The sequence below is a fragment of the Xylocopa sonorina genome, chromosome 10 (genome assembly GCF_050948175.1).
Source record: "Xylocopa sonorina isolate GNS202 chromosome 10, iyXylSono1_principal, whole genome shotgun sequence".
Classification (NCBI taxonomy): Eukaryota; Metazoa; Arthropoda; class Insecta; order Hymenoptera; family Apidae; genus Xylocopa; species Xylocopa sonorina.
Genome location: NC_135202.1, coordinates 6945410 through 6966278, shown reverse-complemented (window position 1 = coordinate 6966278; position 20869 = coordinate 6945410). Strand labels below are relative to the sequence as shown.

Below are 20869 nucleotides of genomic sequence, written 5' to 3'. Positions count from 1 at the left end.
TTTTTCATAATGAAAAGTCTATGTATTACATGTTTGTACTTAGTCCTCAAAGGAAAAGAAAAATTGCTAAAATAGGGAATAGTGTTTTACCGTGATTTTCGTCGCCGTCTTCGTCATCCGGGCCAAGCCCACTTCCGGATGCTTCAAGGTCGTCGCGACCTTCGCTGCCACCACGACCAGAACCCTCCAACGACTCCTGGTCGTCCAGATAGAGGTCGTCTGGGAAGGAATTGTACGTCGAACTTCCACCCGCTGTTCGCTCCTTCTCGTTCTGACCTTTCTGAAAAGGTAGGAACGGATGCGATAAAAAATGTTCAACTTCCACTGGATCACGAAAAGAATCTCGAGAAAATCTAATATCAATTTTCATTTAAATGCGTCTCTGTAAGTATAAAATATAGTAAATCATTTGCATTTCGTAAATAAAATGAAGAGAAACACAAGACGATTGTTCTACAACGAATACATATGGATAACATCATTTCGTTTCACTCTTCTGAACATCTTTTTTGCTTTGACGAGACTTTTTTGCTCGGTCGTGCTCCAAAATAGAATCCATTCCGGTGAATACGATCGTGTGTTTTGCTATAGAATTACCGCACGCAACATGTTGCTGTCGCGTGAATATTGTTTTATTTATTTTTTGGTGGTACCTTAACGTGTTTGTCGTGTCTAAAAAGAAAAAGCAGCTATAAAGAACGCGCCTTTTTCTGTAGCCCGTATTTCAACTACGTGATACATGGTTAAACGGTATATTAAACCAGAATTAATTATCATTACGATTATTCCACTAACTATACGTATATATTTTTAATTTCAATATTAAATTAGAATAAAGTAATAGCATGGAATTGCAGCAAAATTGCAGAAATTGCTGCAAAAATAGTTTTAAAATAGAATATCCGGAGACGGAATAATTAATAACAATAGACGTGCAGAACACGTCGAGGAAACTTCATCAAGCTACGATTTCCGGTTACTCAACGCTAACGGAATGCAAGAGTGGTGTGCAATAAAGTCCAGAATAATAAATCGTGCGGTAATCACGATTGTCCAGTGATTGATCCGCAATATCTCCTCCATTTGTTTGTTTCAATGAAATATCTTTGATATCTTCTCATCAACTGAGAAGAGGTAGATTTCTCTCTCTTTCCATTTGGTAAAAGAACATGAACTATGTTTAACTCATTAACCAATGTTGCGACAACGATTCATTTTCAATTTGTTTCTCAGTCGATCCAATCCAACGATGCAGATTCACTGAGAAATATTATGTTCGCCTCACAAAATTAGCAAAGAGAAGAATACTTTATACCTATTAAACAAAGATCTGTGGTAATTTATTTTGTGCTCGCTAGGAATGGGCGGCAAATTTCGAAACGGTAACGCAATGGAGGTAAGATCTTTCGTTTCCTTCACACTTGCTATTAACAGATTTAAGTTTCCATTAATCTTGACGATTGGATAGATATCTATTTTTGTCTGAAACATTGAAAGGTACAAATCAATCGTTACTGGAAAGCTTTCCTCCAAATTGGTCACTCGTCGAAATGGTCAACTAAGTAATGGTATCTCACGAAAACAATGACCTGAACAGAGTCAAACAATCCATTGAAAGAGAGGTAGAAGTGTGCACACAGTGCACAACGTTTATATACACGTTGTACAATCAAATAGGAACGAGCAGTCGGTCAATCTCTCGAAAAGCCGAAATTTCAACGTTACTAGAGGAAACTAATCGCAATGGTACAGAACTGCCATCTAGTGCGGTCCAATTTACATAGAGCAGCTGCCACAATAGTAAAACGATTATGTGGATAAGTTAGAATATGCATTCGATCACAAAGTAGATTGATCATGCGGAGTTATCAATCGTTCGCCTTTGAAATTTTGTTTCGTCGTAGAAGAACTTTGTACAAAGAATACATATAATAATAACAATGATTGATACTTTAATTTCTGCGCAGTGTTTTTATGTTTCCGATAATTGAATGTAGTTGCATAAATCGATAACAGATGGCAGAACCGTGAGTGGGATAGTAATTACGCGATGCAGTATTAATAAGGATACCAATTACCGTAACTTCTCGAGATTAATTTCGAGGGTTTCCATTTTCGTGAATAAATCCAATTTTTTGAACGTAACTCTTTTGCCAGGTCCTTTAATTAATAACAGCCGACAACTTGGATCTTTTGCCACGATCATTGCAAATTGGCCACGTAATATCGATTAGAAAGAAAGGGAAGATTCAATTTGAAAGCAATAAGTTTTGCTTAAAAATATTATAACGCTTATACTGAAAACACTGAGTCATCGAGTAATTTCCAGTCCACCGAGCTTAGATCACTATAGACGTGTATATAACACGTTCACGACAAACGTTGCCAGAACGTTAACAATGATGCAAATTGCCTGAAAAAAGTGCAGATTAATTGTGACGTTATCGTGACGTTGGTTTTTAATGAGTCAGAGTGTAACAAGATTTTAACGCTAAATTACACAAGAGAAGATATTAACCGGGAAATTCAAAGCATCATATTGTAACACGTACCAATTCGATATCCTCTAGTTGTCACGATCGAAACGAATGCAAACGTTCCAGTTTCGCAATAGAAGAATCCACGACGAATTCTAACGTAACCTGGGACCGCAAGCACGGTCGCGCGTCTACCTGTAGTTACTTAACAAAATATCAAACAGATCAGTGGAAAATGTTCGCGTAAAGTAACTCGAGTCACCATACCACCAGGTACCGGCACTTAGGGTTGCACTAGGTTGCGAGATCAACGTCCGCGAGCGATGCACCGGGTGCACGCGATCGTGCGTACGGATACATCGTCGAGCGTGTCTCTCGCAGCTGATCGATAACACGAAATTCGTCCTCGTCCCGGGCCAGCTAACTCACCTACGTCCAAACGACTACAGCGCGGCCCGATCCATCTGACTCTTCTTGGGGACACGACTTTTCAAGCTCGTTTAGACCGTGATATTTCACGCAGTCTGGCTGTACGCACGGATCCGCTTTCTCCTTGCGACTTTTTTCTGTCGCCGTTCGCGGAAGAAACGCAAGAATTGCGCGGGCGCGCGATGTTATCGACCTCTTTTGCGCATTCTGTCGCATTACGCGAATTTTTTTCCATTTATATCACCCATCGCCTACGTTATCCTCGCGGTTTAAATTAAAAAAAAAAGAGGAACAATGCTGCCTACGTTCGCATGTAAATGGCCAAAGGCTAAGGTCAAGGCTCTCGAGATCTACTTGTCCCGCCTTTTTCACTCGATTTCCGCGCGGCAAACGTAATTGAACGCTTTCAAATGAGAACCAGCCTTATTCGAGACGAATAGGGAGTGACAGGGCTACTTACGGGTCCGTTTGACGATGCTGGTAATGAGTGTCCTGGAACACTACACCGGAAATCGAAGAGCTTTTGCCAGATAAGACGCGATACGCTTTTCAGGGAAGTAGTGACTGCACTGACGTAGTACAGGGTCGAGCCTGTAGACGGCACTGTTCCAGGCAACTCTATATAGCTCCTTCGCAGATATAAAACGGGAGGATCTGGCCAGGACCGTAGCACTAGATATTCCGATTTCATTCTGTTACTAATAATTCGGTGGTGCGTATCTATATATCATAGACTGAGTACACATGCGACTTACTTTACAGAATATTCTTCATGTGGCAAATGTTGAGAAAAAATATTCCAACGTTTTAAATTGTTAACACTTATTCGCCTTCCTTGAAGTTGAGACAAGAATCCTTCAAGCTGATACATAATAGGATTAATTCAAGATTTACGATTAAGTCGCGCGGTAAGACGGTTCGATATTGGAAGGTTCACCTTGTCGACCAGAGCACGCAATTGCACATGTAGCTATCTAGCAAGTACATGCGTCGTCTTCCCATAGCTAACTCTGCGCGTTTGAACAGGACAAAATCCTTTCATATTGGACTCGTATCCGTGGATCTTAATTCGTGTGTCATTCTTCTCGATCCGTTCGTAGACATACGTTCCACGTTTACAGACGCCGGTTACGCTGTCGCAGCTGTTTTGTTTTACACAGTTTACGTAGAGAAGAAGAAAACGGCGGATGTTTTGAAGATGGCAAGACGATGAATTTCCGGCGGGGCTGATAGCGTAGGTACTACAAAATAAATCTAACATCCCATTTCTCTGCAGTTCTTGCCACGCTAGAAAAGTAAACCGAATGAAATCCAATCGGAATGCACAAAAAACATAACCTGTATTGCCAGCCTGACAGAGTGGACGTGAAATAAATCTTTTTGCCAGTGCAGAGAAGGAAATACGTGGATCGCCAGAATTGCTCGCCGATTGTCGTCGAATGAAAACACGAATTACCTCCATTATTTTCCAATAATCGTTACCACGGGGACAAAACATTCGCGCTCGACGAGTATGAAAGCCGCGGGCAAACACTAATCGCGGCTACTTTTTTCAAATCGTAAAGCACGGAACGTAACCAGATGGCAGAGTAGAAGCGTCGATTATGCGCGAACGGCTCGAAACGTCGATAACCGTGAAATTTTCGCAACGAGAGGGTTAATCGAACCGTTCGATCGCCGATGGAGTTGATTTACTTCAGAAAAGGGGACAGTTCGTATATATTCTTCTGCTTTACGAACGGCGTGTTTTTTCAGGTGAACTTCCAGGACGAAATTTCACCCGATTAGATTTCGTTCAGCTCTCCGTACACGGAAGATCGGTTCCCCTCGGTGAAAAGAACACTGTAAAGGGTATGGAGAAAAAGACAAAAGCGAACGGAATATGAACGAGATGGGTATACAACAGAAGATGGGTAATTGAGAGAACAAATGCGTATGCACTGAAAGAGGAAAGAGAAATACCAGTTCTATGCGCGTTTGAATTTTGTTTCATGCTCGAAAGATCGGACTCGTCGAACTGTACTACTAGAAAATTTTGCAGTAAGTTATGGTTACCTTTGTTATTCCTCGTGTGCACTGTACTACTTCCAACTACTTCTATTTGGTACGTCTGAAACGACGCATCGACCCTCTATTTAGTTTTACGGATTAATTACATCCAAAAAATAATGAAACCACTTTTGGCCGCAGGTTCGTGCATTGGTTCTCAATTTTCATATCTCCCAGAGGCGTGGATTCGTGGAACGACAAAATATTCGAACCCGTTATTCTTCCTCGATATTTCCCCATGTATAATGGATTTCGAGCCCTTCCTAGCGGCGAAAGAGATCGATTTACCTTCCCTTCGAGTCGATTTTTAGAGTCGGCGCGCGCGCACCCAGCTGTACGCCCGTCGTAAAATTCGTTTAATCGACGTAATCGAATATTAAAATCTCGTTTCTATGATGCTCAAACAGAAATTCGAAATCCCTGTGCGGTGGGGATCAGAATACACCCACAGTATCCCCTGCTTGTCGTAAGAGGCGACTAAAAGGGGGCAGAAAGGGTTAACGAACACGTAGAGAAGAGAAACGAATTTTAGTTGAGAAGAAGAACAATGTAAGTAAGGATGCGTAGAAAAGAAAAAAGGATAGTAACGTTTTCCGTTGGGCAAAATAAGAGCGTAGCGCTTTTCACAAACGCCATCTACTGGCTACAAAAGACTAATTTGTAAGACCAGTAGAGAATAATAAACCGAGAATCGAGAAATTCCAATATCTTTCTCATTAAATAGGAAGCGAACTAATATCCACTTCGATGCGTAGACCAATCAGAATTTATGACGACTGGCGTGACCTTTTTATCGACCGAGACGTGATCGCATTCGTCATCCTGCGTCGACGATTATTCGAAGTTTCGTGGCTGTCATGATCACGCTTAACGGTGGATGACTCTGCTTGAGGGGTTGGATTTGTTATTTTCTTTCTTTTTTTTTTGTCGATGATCATTCTACCAATTCGAACATAATTTTCTATCGAATAAATCGATCGAAACTAACCGCATTAGATTATCGTTTCGCGTTCTGGCATGTCGGTAAAGCAAGGTGTCAAATGCACAACGCGCCTGGTTGCGCCACCACCATAACCTCACCATTGATTGTAACCAGGAATAAAGACGCCGTCGCACCCATTTCATGGAATTAGCTTGTTCAGCGTGAAATATAATTTCACGTCGGTTATTATCGAGTCGCTTTGAACTGGCTCCGCAAAGCTTAACCAGGCAGCGAGTTTGTAACTTATTAAAATTGCTTTCACGTGCGCGGATACCAAGTGGGCTAATAAAGGATTCGTTGTTATGGTAAATAATCGACTTGTGACAGTGACGAGGCCAACGGCAACAATGGTGCGAACGACATTAATGGAATTTCTGTCATTTTCGATGAAACGTTTATACGTTCACCAGTTGACGATAATCGTACTGGCTAAGTCCATCGCTTTTTAACGTTGCACGATTAAAAGAAAAATCCTTACTTTACCAGATCTTCTTGGACCTTCTTGGAGGCTGAACATTCGATGGTATCGAAGGAAGCCGCAGAGATGATTTGAGTTGATGAAAGGAGGTTAAGAGGAAAAAGGATGGTGCTGCTGTGGGGTGAGGAGTTAGCGACAGAGATGGATGATGGACGAAGATCGATATAGAGGTTGTAGTAGTTACGTAGCGATACCACTTTTACATTTCAAGCAAAGATAATTTGAGGCCATCGTTGATGAAACATTGTCCAGGGTATCTGAAGAGATGCGGGACAATATATTTTAGTAATTTCGAACGTGACGCGAGATTCAAGAACCATTGGGACGCGCGACGCTCGAGACGAAGATCGAGGCGCCTGGTAGCTGTAACGGAAATCGAGTCAAGATCGAGGCGCGCGTACAAGGGCGGAGGTGGATCGTAGAAAAGTTAAGATGAAGGTTTCCAGCGGAAGGGAGGAAAAGAAACGAAAAAATTGCCGGAGACATTGTGCAACTGTGAAAAATGTATTCATAAGGGAAAGAAAAAGGTAACGGAAGAAGATGGCGGGCAAGCAGGCGAAGTGGATGAAGAAGTCGAGGGAAACCGAAATCCCCGAGGAGAGAGGAAAATCGAGGAAGATCAGCTGGCTGCGAACACTCCGCGAAACTAAGAAGTTTAAAAAGGAAGAAACTACGGAGACAGGAAGCGACTGCTGCACGGAAAAATCCAGCTGGCACCCTGGAGATTAAGAAGATGGGCTGAAAAGTCGAAATATTAGGTGTAACGGGTGGCGAGACGAAGCAGAGGAAGAACAGAGTCTGATGGATGTTTTTAGTAGGTTTTTTACTATGAAAATTGATCATATAAAAAAGTTTAAAAATGTGAAAACACGTGTTCTTCTAAATGAACGGAGGATGAATCGATGGTCGAAGACACAACAAGGACACCCCTTTAATCAATCATGATGCTTTCACAAAATGCCACCTTTAACCTCCTCCTTGGGGTCATCGCGATCGAATCTTCTCGCTTCCTCGACTAAAATACTCATTCTCCTCGACTTTATGCTTGTAGATATTCGCCACCCCTGAAAAAAATAACGGAACAATTCCGCCAGCGTCGTAAACCCGGCTGGCATTGTGTTCAGCACAAAGCGAAAGAGGTGTAGCGGTCGTTGACGAGGAGGAGGACGAACACCAGGAATGCGTTCAAGAACAAAGGGAAGAGTCAGGAAGAGGAAGAGAGGAGTTCGGTAGAGAGCAAGGAGCAGTCCAAAAGCCCGGGGAGACCAGAAAACCGACTCCAAAGCACGAAGAGTCGGGGCACGTTCGTGAAAAGGGGGACTGGGGCAGGCAGAGACGGAAAGGAAGGTGTATAATCGTTGTCAGGAAAAGGAAAACGGGGAAGGGGCGCGGGGGTGGGAAAGGGGAATGCAAACAAACCGCGTGAAACGCATCAGACTACGTTCTAGGCTCGCAATCGCGTTCCATTTCGCTAACGAGCTCCTGGGGATGCGTCGAAACGCATAAAGCATGGACAGCGGCACCACGTGTCTGAGCAATTATCGCGATAATTATACCGCGGTTGCACAATGCAACAGACCCGGCTGGTTGCGCCGGTTTGTTGGAGAAGAGGGGGGAAAAAAAGCCAACACAGTAGTTTTAAGCTGAAATGTTTTAATCTTCCGTAATGGACGGATGGTCGGGGCTGGTATGGTAATTCGTTGGGAAAACGTTTGCTGAGATAAGGAACGAATGCTGGTCTTGATTTGATAGCGACTCGGAGGAATGCAGAGGAGAGTTCTCCATGGGAAATTAAGTTAAGGGTTTCTGTTGATGAATCAGGGTAGGAATCATCTCTCGAGGCACTAGGCGCTGTGAATTTATATAGAATCGGAGATAATTTGTTGGGGCAAGGAACTTTCGTTTTCTCAACATTTTTTAGACGCTAGAAACTTATAAAAGATCTGAATGGGTGACGAGTTTGATTTTTAATGGCCTATTAGAGACTGCAGCAGGTTTAGCAGAATATTAAATTTCTGACTCAATTATACTGCCATTTTTGGCATTATAAGTTTTAAGTCTCTTAAAATTGTCGTATACATTACATCCGGGGAACAGAATTTTCCAAGGAGGCTTCAGTGCCGCCATTATAGACATAATAGTCTCCCGTCAGGCCTCTTAAGATCATTCGAGACCTTCAACAATTAAATCCATAAGATGCTTCCGGATGCTACTTTCCAAAACAATGCTTTCACAATATACCATTATATTTGTATATTGATATCTGATCTTTTGTGTATTTTTACTCCACTATATTAGCAGAACTGCAGTTTACAAGTCTTGGAACATTTCGACTTCCCTTTGGTTCAAACTATGAGATTACGAGAGATTGTCAGGCGTAAACCTTGCTGTTCAACCTGTTCTCCAGCTTAAGTCAAAGGGTTTTCTACGGTTTCTAAAACAGATACGGCTTACAACTGGAAGCACTGAACGCTATCGACAATTCTAGTTAGAGAGTTTCATTTGATATTCACTACTTAACTCTTTGTCAATTATTATGTCCATCGAAGGTTCTGTACGTGTCTGGAGTGCGAGATTTTTCTACCAGTATAGGGGCTGATATTAGCCCGCTAAACATTAAGGAGAATTACGCTAATGAATATCTAACCCAAAGCCTGGAAGTTAAAGGGAATTACGCTAATGAGCCTGGAGGGGGAAAGAGGGAAGAAGAGCCTGTGAATCTTGTTGCATTATCCGCAAGATATTGGAAAGGGGAACAGAGACTTAATTCGAGGGCAAGAGGAGGGACCGAAATACACTCAGAGATAAGAAGATTCAGTTCGTATTCTACTAGCTCAGTTTCTGAAATCATTTATCAATTTATCACACTTTACCTACCAGATCTTCTTTATGCCTTCAACGACTCTATCAGCGAGGATTGTTTTTAATTAGCGCAACACTGAATTAAGTACGAATACAACACTCGACGCAGTCAAATTGAAACATCGAACGCTCGCTATCCAACCCCGTGGAACCGCCATTCTCTCAGCGTGCCAAGAGCAGCGGGGTTCAAAAGTCGCAGAAAAAGTTATCGAATTAATTCCACCCCCGCGTCAAAGCAGCACACCACCGCGGGAAAGGAAATCCAGACCCTGAAAAAAAAGAGTGGAGAGACTGAAAGAGGAGTCAAGAGAGGGAGAGAGGCAAAAAAGAGGATCGAGCCGCGAAGAAGGTTCACCCTGGCCAATTCAGAGGCAGCTTCTGCATGCTAAGCGACGAATTAGGCAAATATTTCCCCGTAGCGTGGCTCGCGGCCACGCGTAAAAAAGAATCCATTCGCCGTACTCGACGTGGATCGACGACCCTCTCACTTGAAACCACCGCTGGGCGCGCACCCCTCCGAGCACCCATCCGCCCTTCGAATCCTCCTTCCCGACGACGCAAATCACGTTACTCGTGCGGTTACTCAACCTCACGCTACTCGAGTTAATTTTTATTGTGCAACAGAAATTGGTCGCCTCTTCAGGGTAGGTATAGTCAGCTACAAAATTCTGCGTACACACTCACAGTTCTAAATACCCGAGAGCGACAAAAATTACGAACGTTTCGTAAATTTTAATTCGTCTGTCGGTTAAAATACGATGTACAAATAGCGAGAAAGCGAAATGTCATCGCGTTACATTTTTAGAGACAACTTTATTCGTCGACTTTCGTGACCGACTGTAAGCCTCGTGACTTTCTCGGTATAATGGATAGGAATACATCCGTGAGTGTCGTAATTCTTGTTTTTCCATTAACGAGAGTTACGCAGTCACGGTATCTTGTTTGATTTTGTTGATGGAGGGGTGGATAGTTGGCTCAGGGATGAGCAGGAGGTGTAAATCTTCAGCTTCGTGACGCGACACGGAAGTGCACGGTGGATATCATAAATTGCACGGTTTCCTAGATACCAGAACGGGGGTAATGGGAATCTTTTGATGAAAATTCAATCCCCTTCGCGCTGCTGGGAATGCAATAATAATGTGGAACGGAGCTTTGCTTGCGAAAGGATGGAGGAGTTTGTTTTGGCAATATTTGTTCTGGGAATGAAGTGGAAAGAATTTTTAAATGTCCGACGGAAGTTGGCAGGAATTTATAGCGATATTTTTCGCTACCTTCGTTCCACCGATATCCCTAGTAACAGAATACCTATTGCTTAGTTCTCTTTATCCCCAGACATTCGGAAAGGAATGCTCTTCAATTTTCTTGTCTCCCCCCAATATTATTCTGTATTTTCCTTATTTCATCGACGTTGGCCAACAGAATGTTCTCTCCCCACGAACAAAACTGGGCGATACATTATTTTCGCCATTAGATATTCTATTTTGCAAGAATTTTAACGATGTGATGGTATAAATAATAATAGCAACGAACGCGTGGTTTTTGAAAAATATACGCGACGCGATTTTCGATTAAAATGATGCATAGTCGTGGTATTTGATTAAAATGTTCCAATTAAAATAACAGCGGGAATGTTTTAATAATTTCGTACGTGGATATCTCTGTTACCGCCTTTCTGGGAGACGGAGGTCTTTCGTGGTTCATTATTCATCGTAATTTATCGCGAAAATGCGGCGATGAAATATTCAGTGGCAAGCAAAAATCAAGTCGATTGTTTTTTCTCTTCCGGCAAGCCGCTAATGAATTATTAATCGTCCACCGACACGTGTGTTTTCAATTAATTTTAATCCACTGGACGAAGACGAACAAATAACGGTTAATTTATGGAGGAATTAAAACGATTTCCTGGCGAATTGTTATTTAACTCGCCGATCGATTCATGGAATCGACTATCCGGTAGAATTTATTTAATTTGTTCGATTTATCCTGGAACAACGTGCAATGCAACGTGTAATACATAAATGAAGAGGGAGCGCGATAATATGGTACAATGTATTCAAAATTAAAATTAACAATTAACAGTCCCCATACATTATACGGTCGTCGTTCTAAATTGAACGACTACTAATTGAAATTGAAATAGTATATTTTTATATTTACAGAGTTGCTAGTTTCAACCGTCTTCTCACATTGGCAGTCACTATTGGTGGACACCATCCTGTGTTAGCGACAGTGTGCTAAAAGATCAATACTTCCGATCGGAAACTTCGTAATTGTTCCTCCAAAAAAAAAAAACGACTGATCGAAGCGAGGAACCCGTAATTTCAACGAGCCTCGATATTTGCCTTACTAACAAACGCGGCTGGTCGTCGATTCGCGCAGTTTGAAGAGCTAGGAGGCTTCCGGGAGGATCCTTCGGGAGTGCCCTAAACGAGCGTCGCAGGACGAGGGGTTTGGAATGAATACGAGAAGGGCCGCCGCGAGAAAAGGCTAGCGTCGCGAGTGAAGTGCCCTGACAAATTGGCAGACGTGAATAAAGAAGGAAAAAGTAGGAACGAGAAGAGGAGGAAAAAAGTGGAGAAAGAATGGTAGGTGGTCCTCGTGCTTAAGGGATATTCCCTTCCTTACCGACGTGGCTAATCAATTCCGAGTGGCCTGGTAGTTCGAGTACGTACGACGTTCGTCAACGACCCGTGCACGTATTTAATCCGTAAAAATCGTCGGTGAGCAGATGATGGAGGTGGGTATGCGAGTTTCAAGGGAGAAGGGGAGAAGTGGCGGGTATAAAAGAAGGAAGGAACTTTGGTACGTCGTCTACAGACGAGAGAAGAAAGTTTGCTCGGAGTTTAATGAGATTCGTGGACAATTTAATTGAAAGTAATACGGGCGAAGCAAATAGAGGGAGAGAGAGATAGAGAGTGGAGACCGTTCGTCCTTTTCTCATTCGCCGGATGACGGAAGAAATGAGTTGGAAGGTGGAGCCTGGGGAAGATATTCGTGTCCTTCGCTAATTAAAAGTACATAATAACTGAAATCATGGGGACAAAGCAGATTCTGTTTTAGCTAGGAGACGTTCTTCTGGATCTTATACCTTTCTTCTCTTGTATTGCGTTTTTTGTTTGACGGAGAAGCCGAAGGAATTAATGGGGAGGAAGAGACGATATCAATCCTCTGTTATTTCTTTTTTCCTGCAAGAACTTATCTAAATAATACTTCTCCAACGTGAAATTTTTAATTAATGCGAGGAAAAGTTAATAATTAGAGCGGAAACTAATAATTACAGAACCGAGGATAAGATATCGTGCATATTTCACTTTTCAAACTGCATTATATCCAATATAATGCTGTTAATTACAACGAGGATTACTATGACCAAATTTAAGTCCCTGTAACCTCGCTAAGTCAATACCTACGTTACCGACCAACAGTTGGGTCGACGTTCCAATTCTTACCTACGTCAAGCGTCCCTCTAATTTTCTCTATTTCAGCTCAATTTGAAATTACCGTCGAAGGAACTTCCGAATCCTGACTGTGCCTCTAAAAAGTATCGTCTAGAGTGAAACAGCGAATTAGAGTAGATTGCAAGAGGAGCACCTCTTTAAAAATCAATAGACACGACAGTATCTCGCGCGTCGTGGCAGTTTCCGAATTCTGAGGAGGCATCCGAAGCGGTTGTGGGTGGAAGTCGTTGCACCGGATGACACTTGGCCTTAATAAGCCCCGGAGCGTCTCGAATTCGAGTCAAGCCGCGTCAACTCTTTTCCACTACCACTCTTCCTCTCTCTCTCTCTCTCTGTCTCTCTCTCACTCTCTCTACGACATTTTTTTTATCGTACGTACCAGGTGTTTGCCAATAAAAGCTTCGCCCGACTTCGACGAGCGCATTGTTCCGAGTTCGGCCTTGATACGAGGGGGTGGTGGTCGGCGGCCTAGGTCGACCAGAAAAAGAGCGAACGTGACGGAAACGCGACGGAGACGCCTTTTCGCGTCGAACCGAGGTGCTCGACTCGTTATCGGCTGCGAACCGCGAGGTTGTAATTTACCTAAAACTAATTATGCTCGACGAGCCTGCGGGCTGGAGGATACGTGACGATACCTCGGACGATTAACGACGAAGGGTTGGAACCGCGCGACTAGGAAAGATTTTTCGGGTACGATAGCCAGATTTGATTAAATTTAAGGAGCCGAGGATTTGGAAGTTTGCAAGCTTCAAAGTTCGCTAAGCTGGGTAATGGACATTTCGGAGTTCTCAAGTGTCGCTGTATAAGAGCCAGCGATGCGAAGGGAATTTTGGAGTTTGATCATTTTTTAAAAAGTTCAACGATCTCTAAGGGCGTGCAAGTTTTCGACACGTGAAATGACCGATGGGAGTTCTGAAGTTCCCCCAAACGTTTCACGATTCCGTCGAACGGGATGTCCTTAATTAGACCGTTCGAAAAATTGCCCCGTTCCGCTCCTGCAGGTGGAGAGAGAACCGGTTCGATTCGCTATCTAATTGTTCATCGACGTTCGCCAAACGATTCGAGGGGTCTCGATGCGGACGAGCATCGAACCGGAGAGGTACGCTCCGGTTGTTAGACGCGTAAACGCGTGTAATACGCGTCTAATACGCGTGGAATACGAATTAAGAGCTCTTTTTCAGGCCGAGCGAACCGTTCGCCTTCGGTTTGCTCGATTGGACGCTCGTTTAACGCTCAATCGGACGTTCTTGCCTTTTGTTTCATCCTGAAAAACCGACGATTCCCACCAATTATTCCGTGCTAGAGGCTTTGGGCATGTATCTGTTTCCCTTCTTTCAACCCCCACCTTTATCTCTTCTGAATTCAACCAGATAACCATTCAGACTAGCTTCTGAACCAAATAGTTCACAGTTGAGACTCTCAACGAGTTGCAACGAGGGACAAGTTCGAATTAAAGAAATGTTTAAAATAATTCTCTCAGTCAGAAGTGTTAATTAATCAAAAGAAAGGGTAAAGACGAAGGGGACTTTTCTGTGTCCAAAGCGAGCCAGCAAACCGCTCTAATATTTTCAAGGGCGCCGCCATGTCCCAGACAAAACAATTCGAACCGATAATTAGCGTCATTAGCGAGGCGTCTGTTCGTTAAACCCACCAGGGTTGCGTGCTCGGCACGAGGCTGAAGGGGGTGGTTCTACGAGAAACGTCGCGTGGAAACGGGGGGTTGAAAGAGAACGCAGGCCCTCGAAAATCTGCACGATAATTCCGCCCATTCCGGATACGGTCCCTCCGACTAAATCCTTTTCCGATCCTCTATACCACTTATCCCTCGTTCCCGAGTCACCAGCGCAAAAAAAAGAGAAAAAAAGAGAAGGAAACGGGGGACGAAATCTCCCTGGCAGAAAAGATCCAAACTCTCGTTCTCAGCCATAGATTCTTCAGCGAAAAATACGGACGTAACGAAAATATGGGCGAAAACGTCGCGTCCAATCGGTGCTCGATACCATTCTCCCCTTGAATTCACGAGCCCTCGCGAGTTGGAACAGTTGGGGTGGCGAGGAGTGGCGTGTCCAAGGGCTGTTTCGGAGGACCAGCTTGGCCACGTTCGAATGGTGTTGAATTCCACGATTTTGCGATGAAATCTTTATTCTCACGAAACGTCTGCTCTCTCTCTCTCTCTCTCTCTTTTTGCCGTTACAATGATTGATGAATTTCTAAAGTCGAAAGCGTTCGAATTTTGCAACGTTCAGAGGGTGGGTTCGTTTATTGAGACGTTCAATGCCAGAGATTATAATCCCACGAATTCCATCGGTCAAGGAAAATCAGAACGCACGTAGAACAGAAAGTTCCATTATCAGGAAAAGGAGGAACTACTAAAAGCAAAGGAGGGAATCTTTCCAGACAGCTTCCACGTTCGCGCAACTTTGAGCCTTTGCGCGTTACCAGCCCTCCTCGACACACATTCTAAAACTCCCCCTCGAAGCAACTTTTACGTTCAAAGAGAGAAGCGTCGAAAGAATATATATTAAAAGAGGGCGGCGGTGGAAGAAAGGGAAGAACAAGAGAAAGTTAGGAGCGTGGCACAATTGCCAGCTACAAAAGGCGTCGGAGACTAATTTATGCGATAGTTCGACATGCCACGCCAATGTTTAGGGGCTGACTGCCGTCTTCTCGTTCCACTTGCACTCCACCCCCTTCGCCAGCCAGTCCCTCTCGCGTTCTCCCATTTCCCTGTTCTCCACGGGGTTCCAAGGGGACGGGAGGGGCTGAGTTGTGAATCAATACAAGGGCCACCCTCCCTCGAGCGACTACTTCCAGCGATGGGCTCAAGACGCTTCGAAATACCCTCTAATGTCACGCGACGCTCTACAGTTTTTTTGGGGGATATTTTCGGGACGCTCTATAGTCTTCTGCGAAAGCTGTAGAATTTTTAAAATTTTATACCAATTCTCTAATACCTTCTAAATAATATTTTAGAAGAATTTTTGAAATTCTATAATAATTGCCTGTATAAATCAATATTATTTCTATATAGAAGGGTTTCGAATATTTTCTGATATTAAACAATAGCTCTAGAATTTCTGTGGACCTCAGAAATTTTATAATTGCAGCTAAAATAAATCAATATTTCTAACGATGGACCCTCTAGAAAGCCTCTAGAAATGAAGCCTCTAGAATCTTTTGCTATTTCCAAAATTCTATAATGCTCGCACGAAGAACTTACGATTCTGTTCCACGATTGCGTGTTACACGAATGCAACTTTATTAATACGATACAGAAAGGAAGAGAGTAAAGAAGAAACGAGGGACTCGCAGTTCCCCATGATTGTTTAACAGAATTGTTATAGAACCAGGAATTATTGGAATTGTTATGACATCGCTGACAGATTGCTGTTTAAAGAGTATTGGTTTTCCGTCGAAGAATGATTAACTTCCCCGGTGCGGTTCAGAGGGATATTTCCTTCAGGATCGATCACTCCCTTAACTTTTCTGTATCGCGTCGGACACTTTGTCCTGGCCAACTTCCAGCGAGCCATCTTTCAACATTACTTCTCGCGTTTCGCCCAACACCTCGTCCCACTCGTTTCTCCCGGCGCATTTTCATCGCAGACTTCGAACAATGCATGGATATTAATTTTCAAGTGACGCGAATTTCGCGACATCGACTTGACGCGACTATCCGAGATATTACCACCTTGAAGTTATCTCAACATGTCGAGACATATATATTTATCGATTTACCGACATCATTGTTGAACCTACGCCTTGGTAGTCTTCTCAGCCTCCGTCTCTTCCTTGACGAAAGACGTACCAGTTATCCGTCGAGCTTTCGAGCCCAGATCGATCCGCCTCGCGATCCCCTTTTCGACGGAAGTCGAGGTCCTCGCGTGTCGGAGATGCTTGATTAATTTATCGTCCTGGCTCGCTCGCCACTTACGCGATTGCGTGCGCGCGATTTGTTACGCTCAGAGGAGAGGGTGCCACCGGACTCGACTGCCATAAATCACTCCACCAACTGCATAAACTGCCGCCAATTAAGCTCGATATAAAAACAACAATTAAATACCATTGTCTCTTCTGTCTGTTGAAACATCTCGTTAGATCCCCTCTCGAACATTCAGAGAGGCGAGTCTCTGGTCTCAGAGCACCTAATCGTGAGAGCACCTGCTTGTGCGAGGGAACGAGCAATTGCAAACGCGAAAAAAGGCGTTTCTTGAGTCTGCGACAGAAGGAGAATCGTCCATCGTCGAAATTCTACCGCGAAGAAGCAGTTACGCCGGGGTAATCCAGCCGGCAACGTTTCCGTCATCTCTGCGGGGGTGGATCAATGGGACCAGACGCGAGGAGGAAGCCAAGAATCCCCCAGCCAAGAAGATGATCCTTTATGCGTGGTCTAGTCGAGCCAAAATCCAGCTACGGTACAGGGAAAGAGCCAGTCGATACTCCAAAAGCTATTCCAGGGGAACGTACCAATGATGTATTTCTACGTATGACTGGCGAACGACCCTTGGAACGGTCTTTATCGTCCATCTTTATTTTCTTACGGGGCAATAAGGGCGACAAAGGGCGTGTTCCATCGTATCGTTTATCGCGCACCGTTCGATTTGTTACCAGGGGCGTTGCAACCATCGACACAAGCGACCAGTTGCAAAGTTATTTTATCGTTACTTGGAAATAAGAGTAATTTTGGAAAAATTGCTGGACGCGTAAAGTTCTCCTGCTCACAATAGTCAAGCGTTATTAACGGTTGGAAATATTTCCTGGATCGTCGACTTTGTTTCTCCTCGAAGATTTAGTCGAGATTCCTCCACGTTCTTCGAAGTGCCAGATATTGCAAAGGAAATCTATGGCCCGACACCTTTTACATTCATCCAGCCGGTTTTTCTTCCTTACACAACTCGCCAGCTTCCGTCTGTATCTCGTTTTCCTTTCATTGTTTGACTCTCGCCATTCAGCCCACGAATCCCCCTTTCATCCGTCAAATCCTCAATTTTTATATTTCCTCCGCCCCCCTTCTTATTGTGCGCCCCGAAAGACATCGCGCCCCCTGGTACCCCCCCTCCTGGTATCTTCTTCTTCTTTTTCTTCCACTTTGCAGCTTATTCTTCCTTTTGTCCGACTCCTTCGCCGCGTAATTCCTAGGTTCACCATTGGAGAACCGTCGCGAAAGTCGAGAAGTCGCGGTACTCACAGGATCGAGTGACCAGGTGTAAAATAATGGGACGTCGATTTACAGCGGAGAATTCGTTAATCTCATTCATTTGGATGAAAACGCGATTTTTTAAACGTTATCTCAACGCAGCATTTCGTTCGCGATTTTTCACCACAGTCGATTAACATAACACTCCTGAACGAGAGGAATGAAATCATCCGGTTTAAAAACTGTTTAGTTTCAATCGTTTTAATTGAACGAGAAGAAGAGATCGCGGAGAGGATTTGACGTTGCTTTTTAACGGATCGAGTGAAATTTCCTAACGATTGCTCCGATTATATTTCACCATAAAATATCTGCTATGCACCGACGTTTCGCGCTTCTTAAACGCGCTCCACACCCGAAATTGTTAATCACCATTCGGTTTCGCCGATGGCGTTATTTCTCGAACGCATTAAACGATATAACGAGATCCGCGCGGCTTTTGTATCGCGGTTTTATAATTAGCCGAGAGGGACGGGAAAAGTACGAATCGCCTCTCGCGAATTGATTTTTCGCGAGCGTCCCAGATCCGATGGATTTTAATTATCGATCCTCCGCGAAATTTCGCCGCCGTTCGAGCTCCGTTACGTTTACACGTTTAATTCCGGATTTTAATGGAAACCGATGATTACGTACGATGATTAAATTAATGTTACAGCCACCGTCCCGCCGTTTAATCTCGTAACGCCGATCGCGGTGAATTTCGACGGCTGCTCGATCTTGATCGCCGCTTCACTTTCATCTGGACACCTTAATTCAGGCAAATTTACCATTTTTATTAGCCGTTCCATCGATTAATCCGCGTTTATTAATTCCCATCCGTTAACGTGCACGTGCTGTTGACTTAATATTCTGGTTATCACGGATCGTTAATCATTATAATTTAATTGGATTCAATCCTTCATTGTAAATCAGGTCGTACGTTAATCTTCTTTGGATCGTTATTGGAACTTGGTTACTGGAACGTCGTCATTCTAACGTGCTAGATGTCTTTTTTTCTCTCTTTTCGAGTGTTTGCAACGACTGATTTGCTTTTTCTTTTTAAGAAAAATTGCCACGACTTTTTAGAAACGAGAAAGTTTCTCGTTGTCTGCAGCAACGCGTAACTCTTGGCGAGTGGTGATTTTTCAAAACGACGAAGATTCGAAAATTACTGAATTTCAGCGAGGCAGGTTCGATCGCGTCGATCTTCCAATTAACCTTCGATGACAGTTCAATATCGCTGATCCCTCGTAGCTTTCGAGACGCGCCTCGTCGAGAGCAAATAATAATCATTTTTTTCTCTGCAATCGAAAAACAAAAAATATCGACTCGCGGAAATTGCTGTTCGATGCTACGATTCAATGGCCCGGGAACGGCTACGATTGAAAAATGATCATCGTCGGGACAGGAACGGGACAATTACGGACGTAATCGGCCGAGTCGGCGGTATTTTTTCGCGATCGCACGCGGAATATCGCGCAATGGCCAATTAACACCACCGAAAACACCGCGTTCATCGACGCGATTCCATTTTCCCGGATACACGCGTCGATCTCGCGCCATTACGGAAGAGGCGCGACGAAAAGGCCCCGGGAGACGTTCGATAGATACATAAACCGAACGATACGCGAAACGAGCTCGCGATTCTTTTCAATTCAATCTACAACCACCCCGTTTAATTCCATCTCTTTTATTTCAATTAATTACGATCCGATCATGACACACGTCCCTTTCTTTAGTACATTCCAAAAGTTTAAGAACTTTTACACTGCCATACAGCTACTATAAATTTACTTTTACTGTCTTCGTAATTATTACTTAATTTCTAGTCGAAGTTTGGTCCAGGATTAGCTGGAAAAAAATAGCGCAAAAGGACGAGGAAGGGAGAAAAGGGACAACTCTGGTAGAGGCGAGGAACGAATTAAACGGAAGCGGGCATAAGGCAATTTTTCCGCTCGCGATTCTTTCCAATTCGATCTACAATTACGATCCGATGACACATATCCTTTTCTTTAGTACATTCCAAAAGTTCTTAATTAATACGGTTACCATAAATTTATTTGTACTCTCTCCGTAATTATTATTTAATTTCTAGTCGAAGTTTGGTCCAGGATTAGCTAGAAAAAAATAAGGTAAAAGGAAGAGGAAGGGTGAAAGGACATCACTGTTAGAGGCGAGGAACGAATTAAACGGAAGCGGGCATAAGGCAATTTTTCCGCTCGCGATTCGATTATCGTTTTTTCCCAGACGGGAATTTGCATCGGCCGCGAGACGAGCCAGATCCATTACGCGGATAAGTGTGATCTATTTTCGGGCGTTTCGCTGACCCGTGGGAAAGGACCACGTTGCACCGTGGCCGTTGCATTCTGTCCGGCTTCAGGAACAGGCGTACGCGTTCCGTCTTCCATTTGCGATAAGAAAAATATATGGCCGGCCCGGCGGATACATCGGCGATTTATTTCGCGAAATAAGCAGAAAAGACCGCCGCTGGGTACACCCTGGACACGCGCGACCGACATTCCGCGACGTCAAACTTAACGACCCTCATATTTTTTACACCCACCCTCCTGTTTTTTACCATTTTAATAATCGCGGCTGCAACAATCGTCCACGTTTTGTATCATCGATCGAACGGATCGCTGAAAATATTGCTCAACAAATGGGAAAACATTGTCGAGGAATCGCTTGATAATCGAGAGCTGTTCAGATGCGAGGAAATTAATGCTCGACGCGAAAGAAGTCCCTCTTGCAGGTTAACATTAATGACGAGCGGGTGGTTAACATCAAACTCCTGTTTTTTCCATTTTAATAATCGCGGCTGCAACAATCATCCACGTTTTGTATCATCGATCGAACGGATCGCTGAAAATATTGCTCAACGAATGGAAAAACATTGTCGAGGAATCGCTTGATAATCGAAAGCTGTTCAGACGCGAGGAAATTAATGCTCGACGCGAAAGA

General features: G+C 43.7%; 1 protein-coding gene across 1 annotated transcript in view; it reads right to left on the bottom strand.

Moving 5' to 3' along the window:
- Sdc (Syndecan) overlaps positions 1-20869 on the bottom strand; it is a 114694-nt gene that overhangs the window by 5985 nt on the left and 87840 nt on the right. The window contains exon 2 of the mRNA XM_076903101.1: positions 91-280. Coding sequence (XP_076759216.1) covers positions 91-280 — 190 coding nt within the window. The remainder of the gene's footprint in view (positions 1-90; positions 281-20869) is intronic.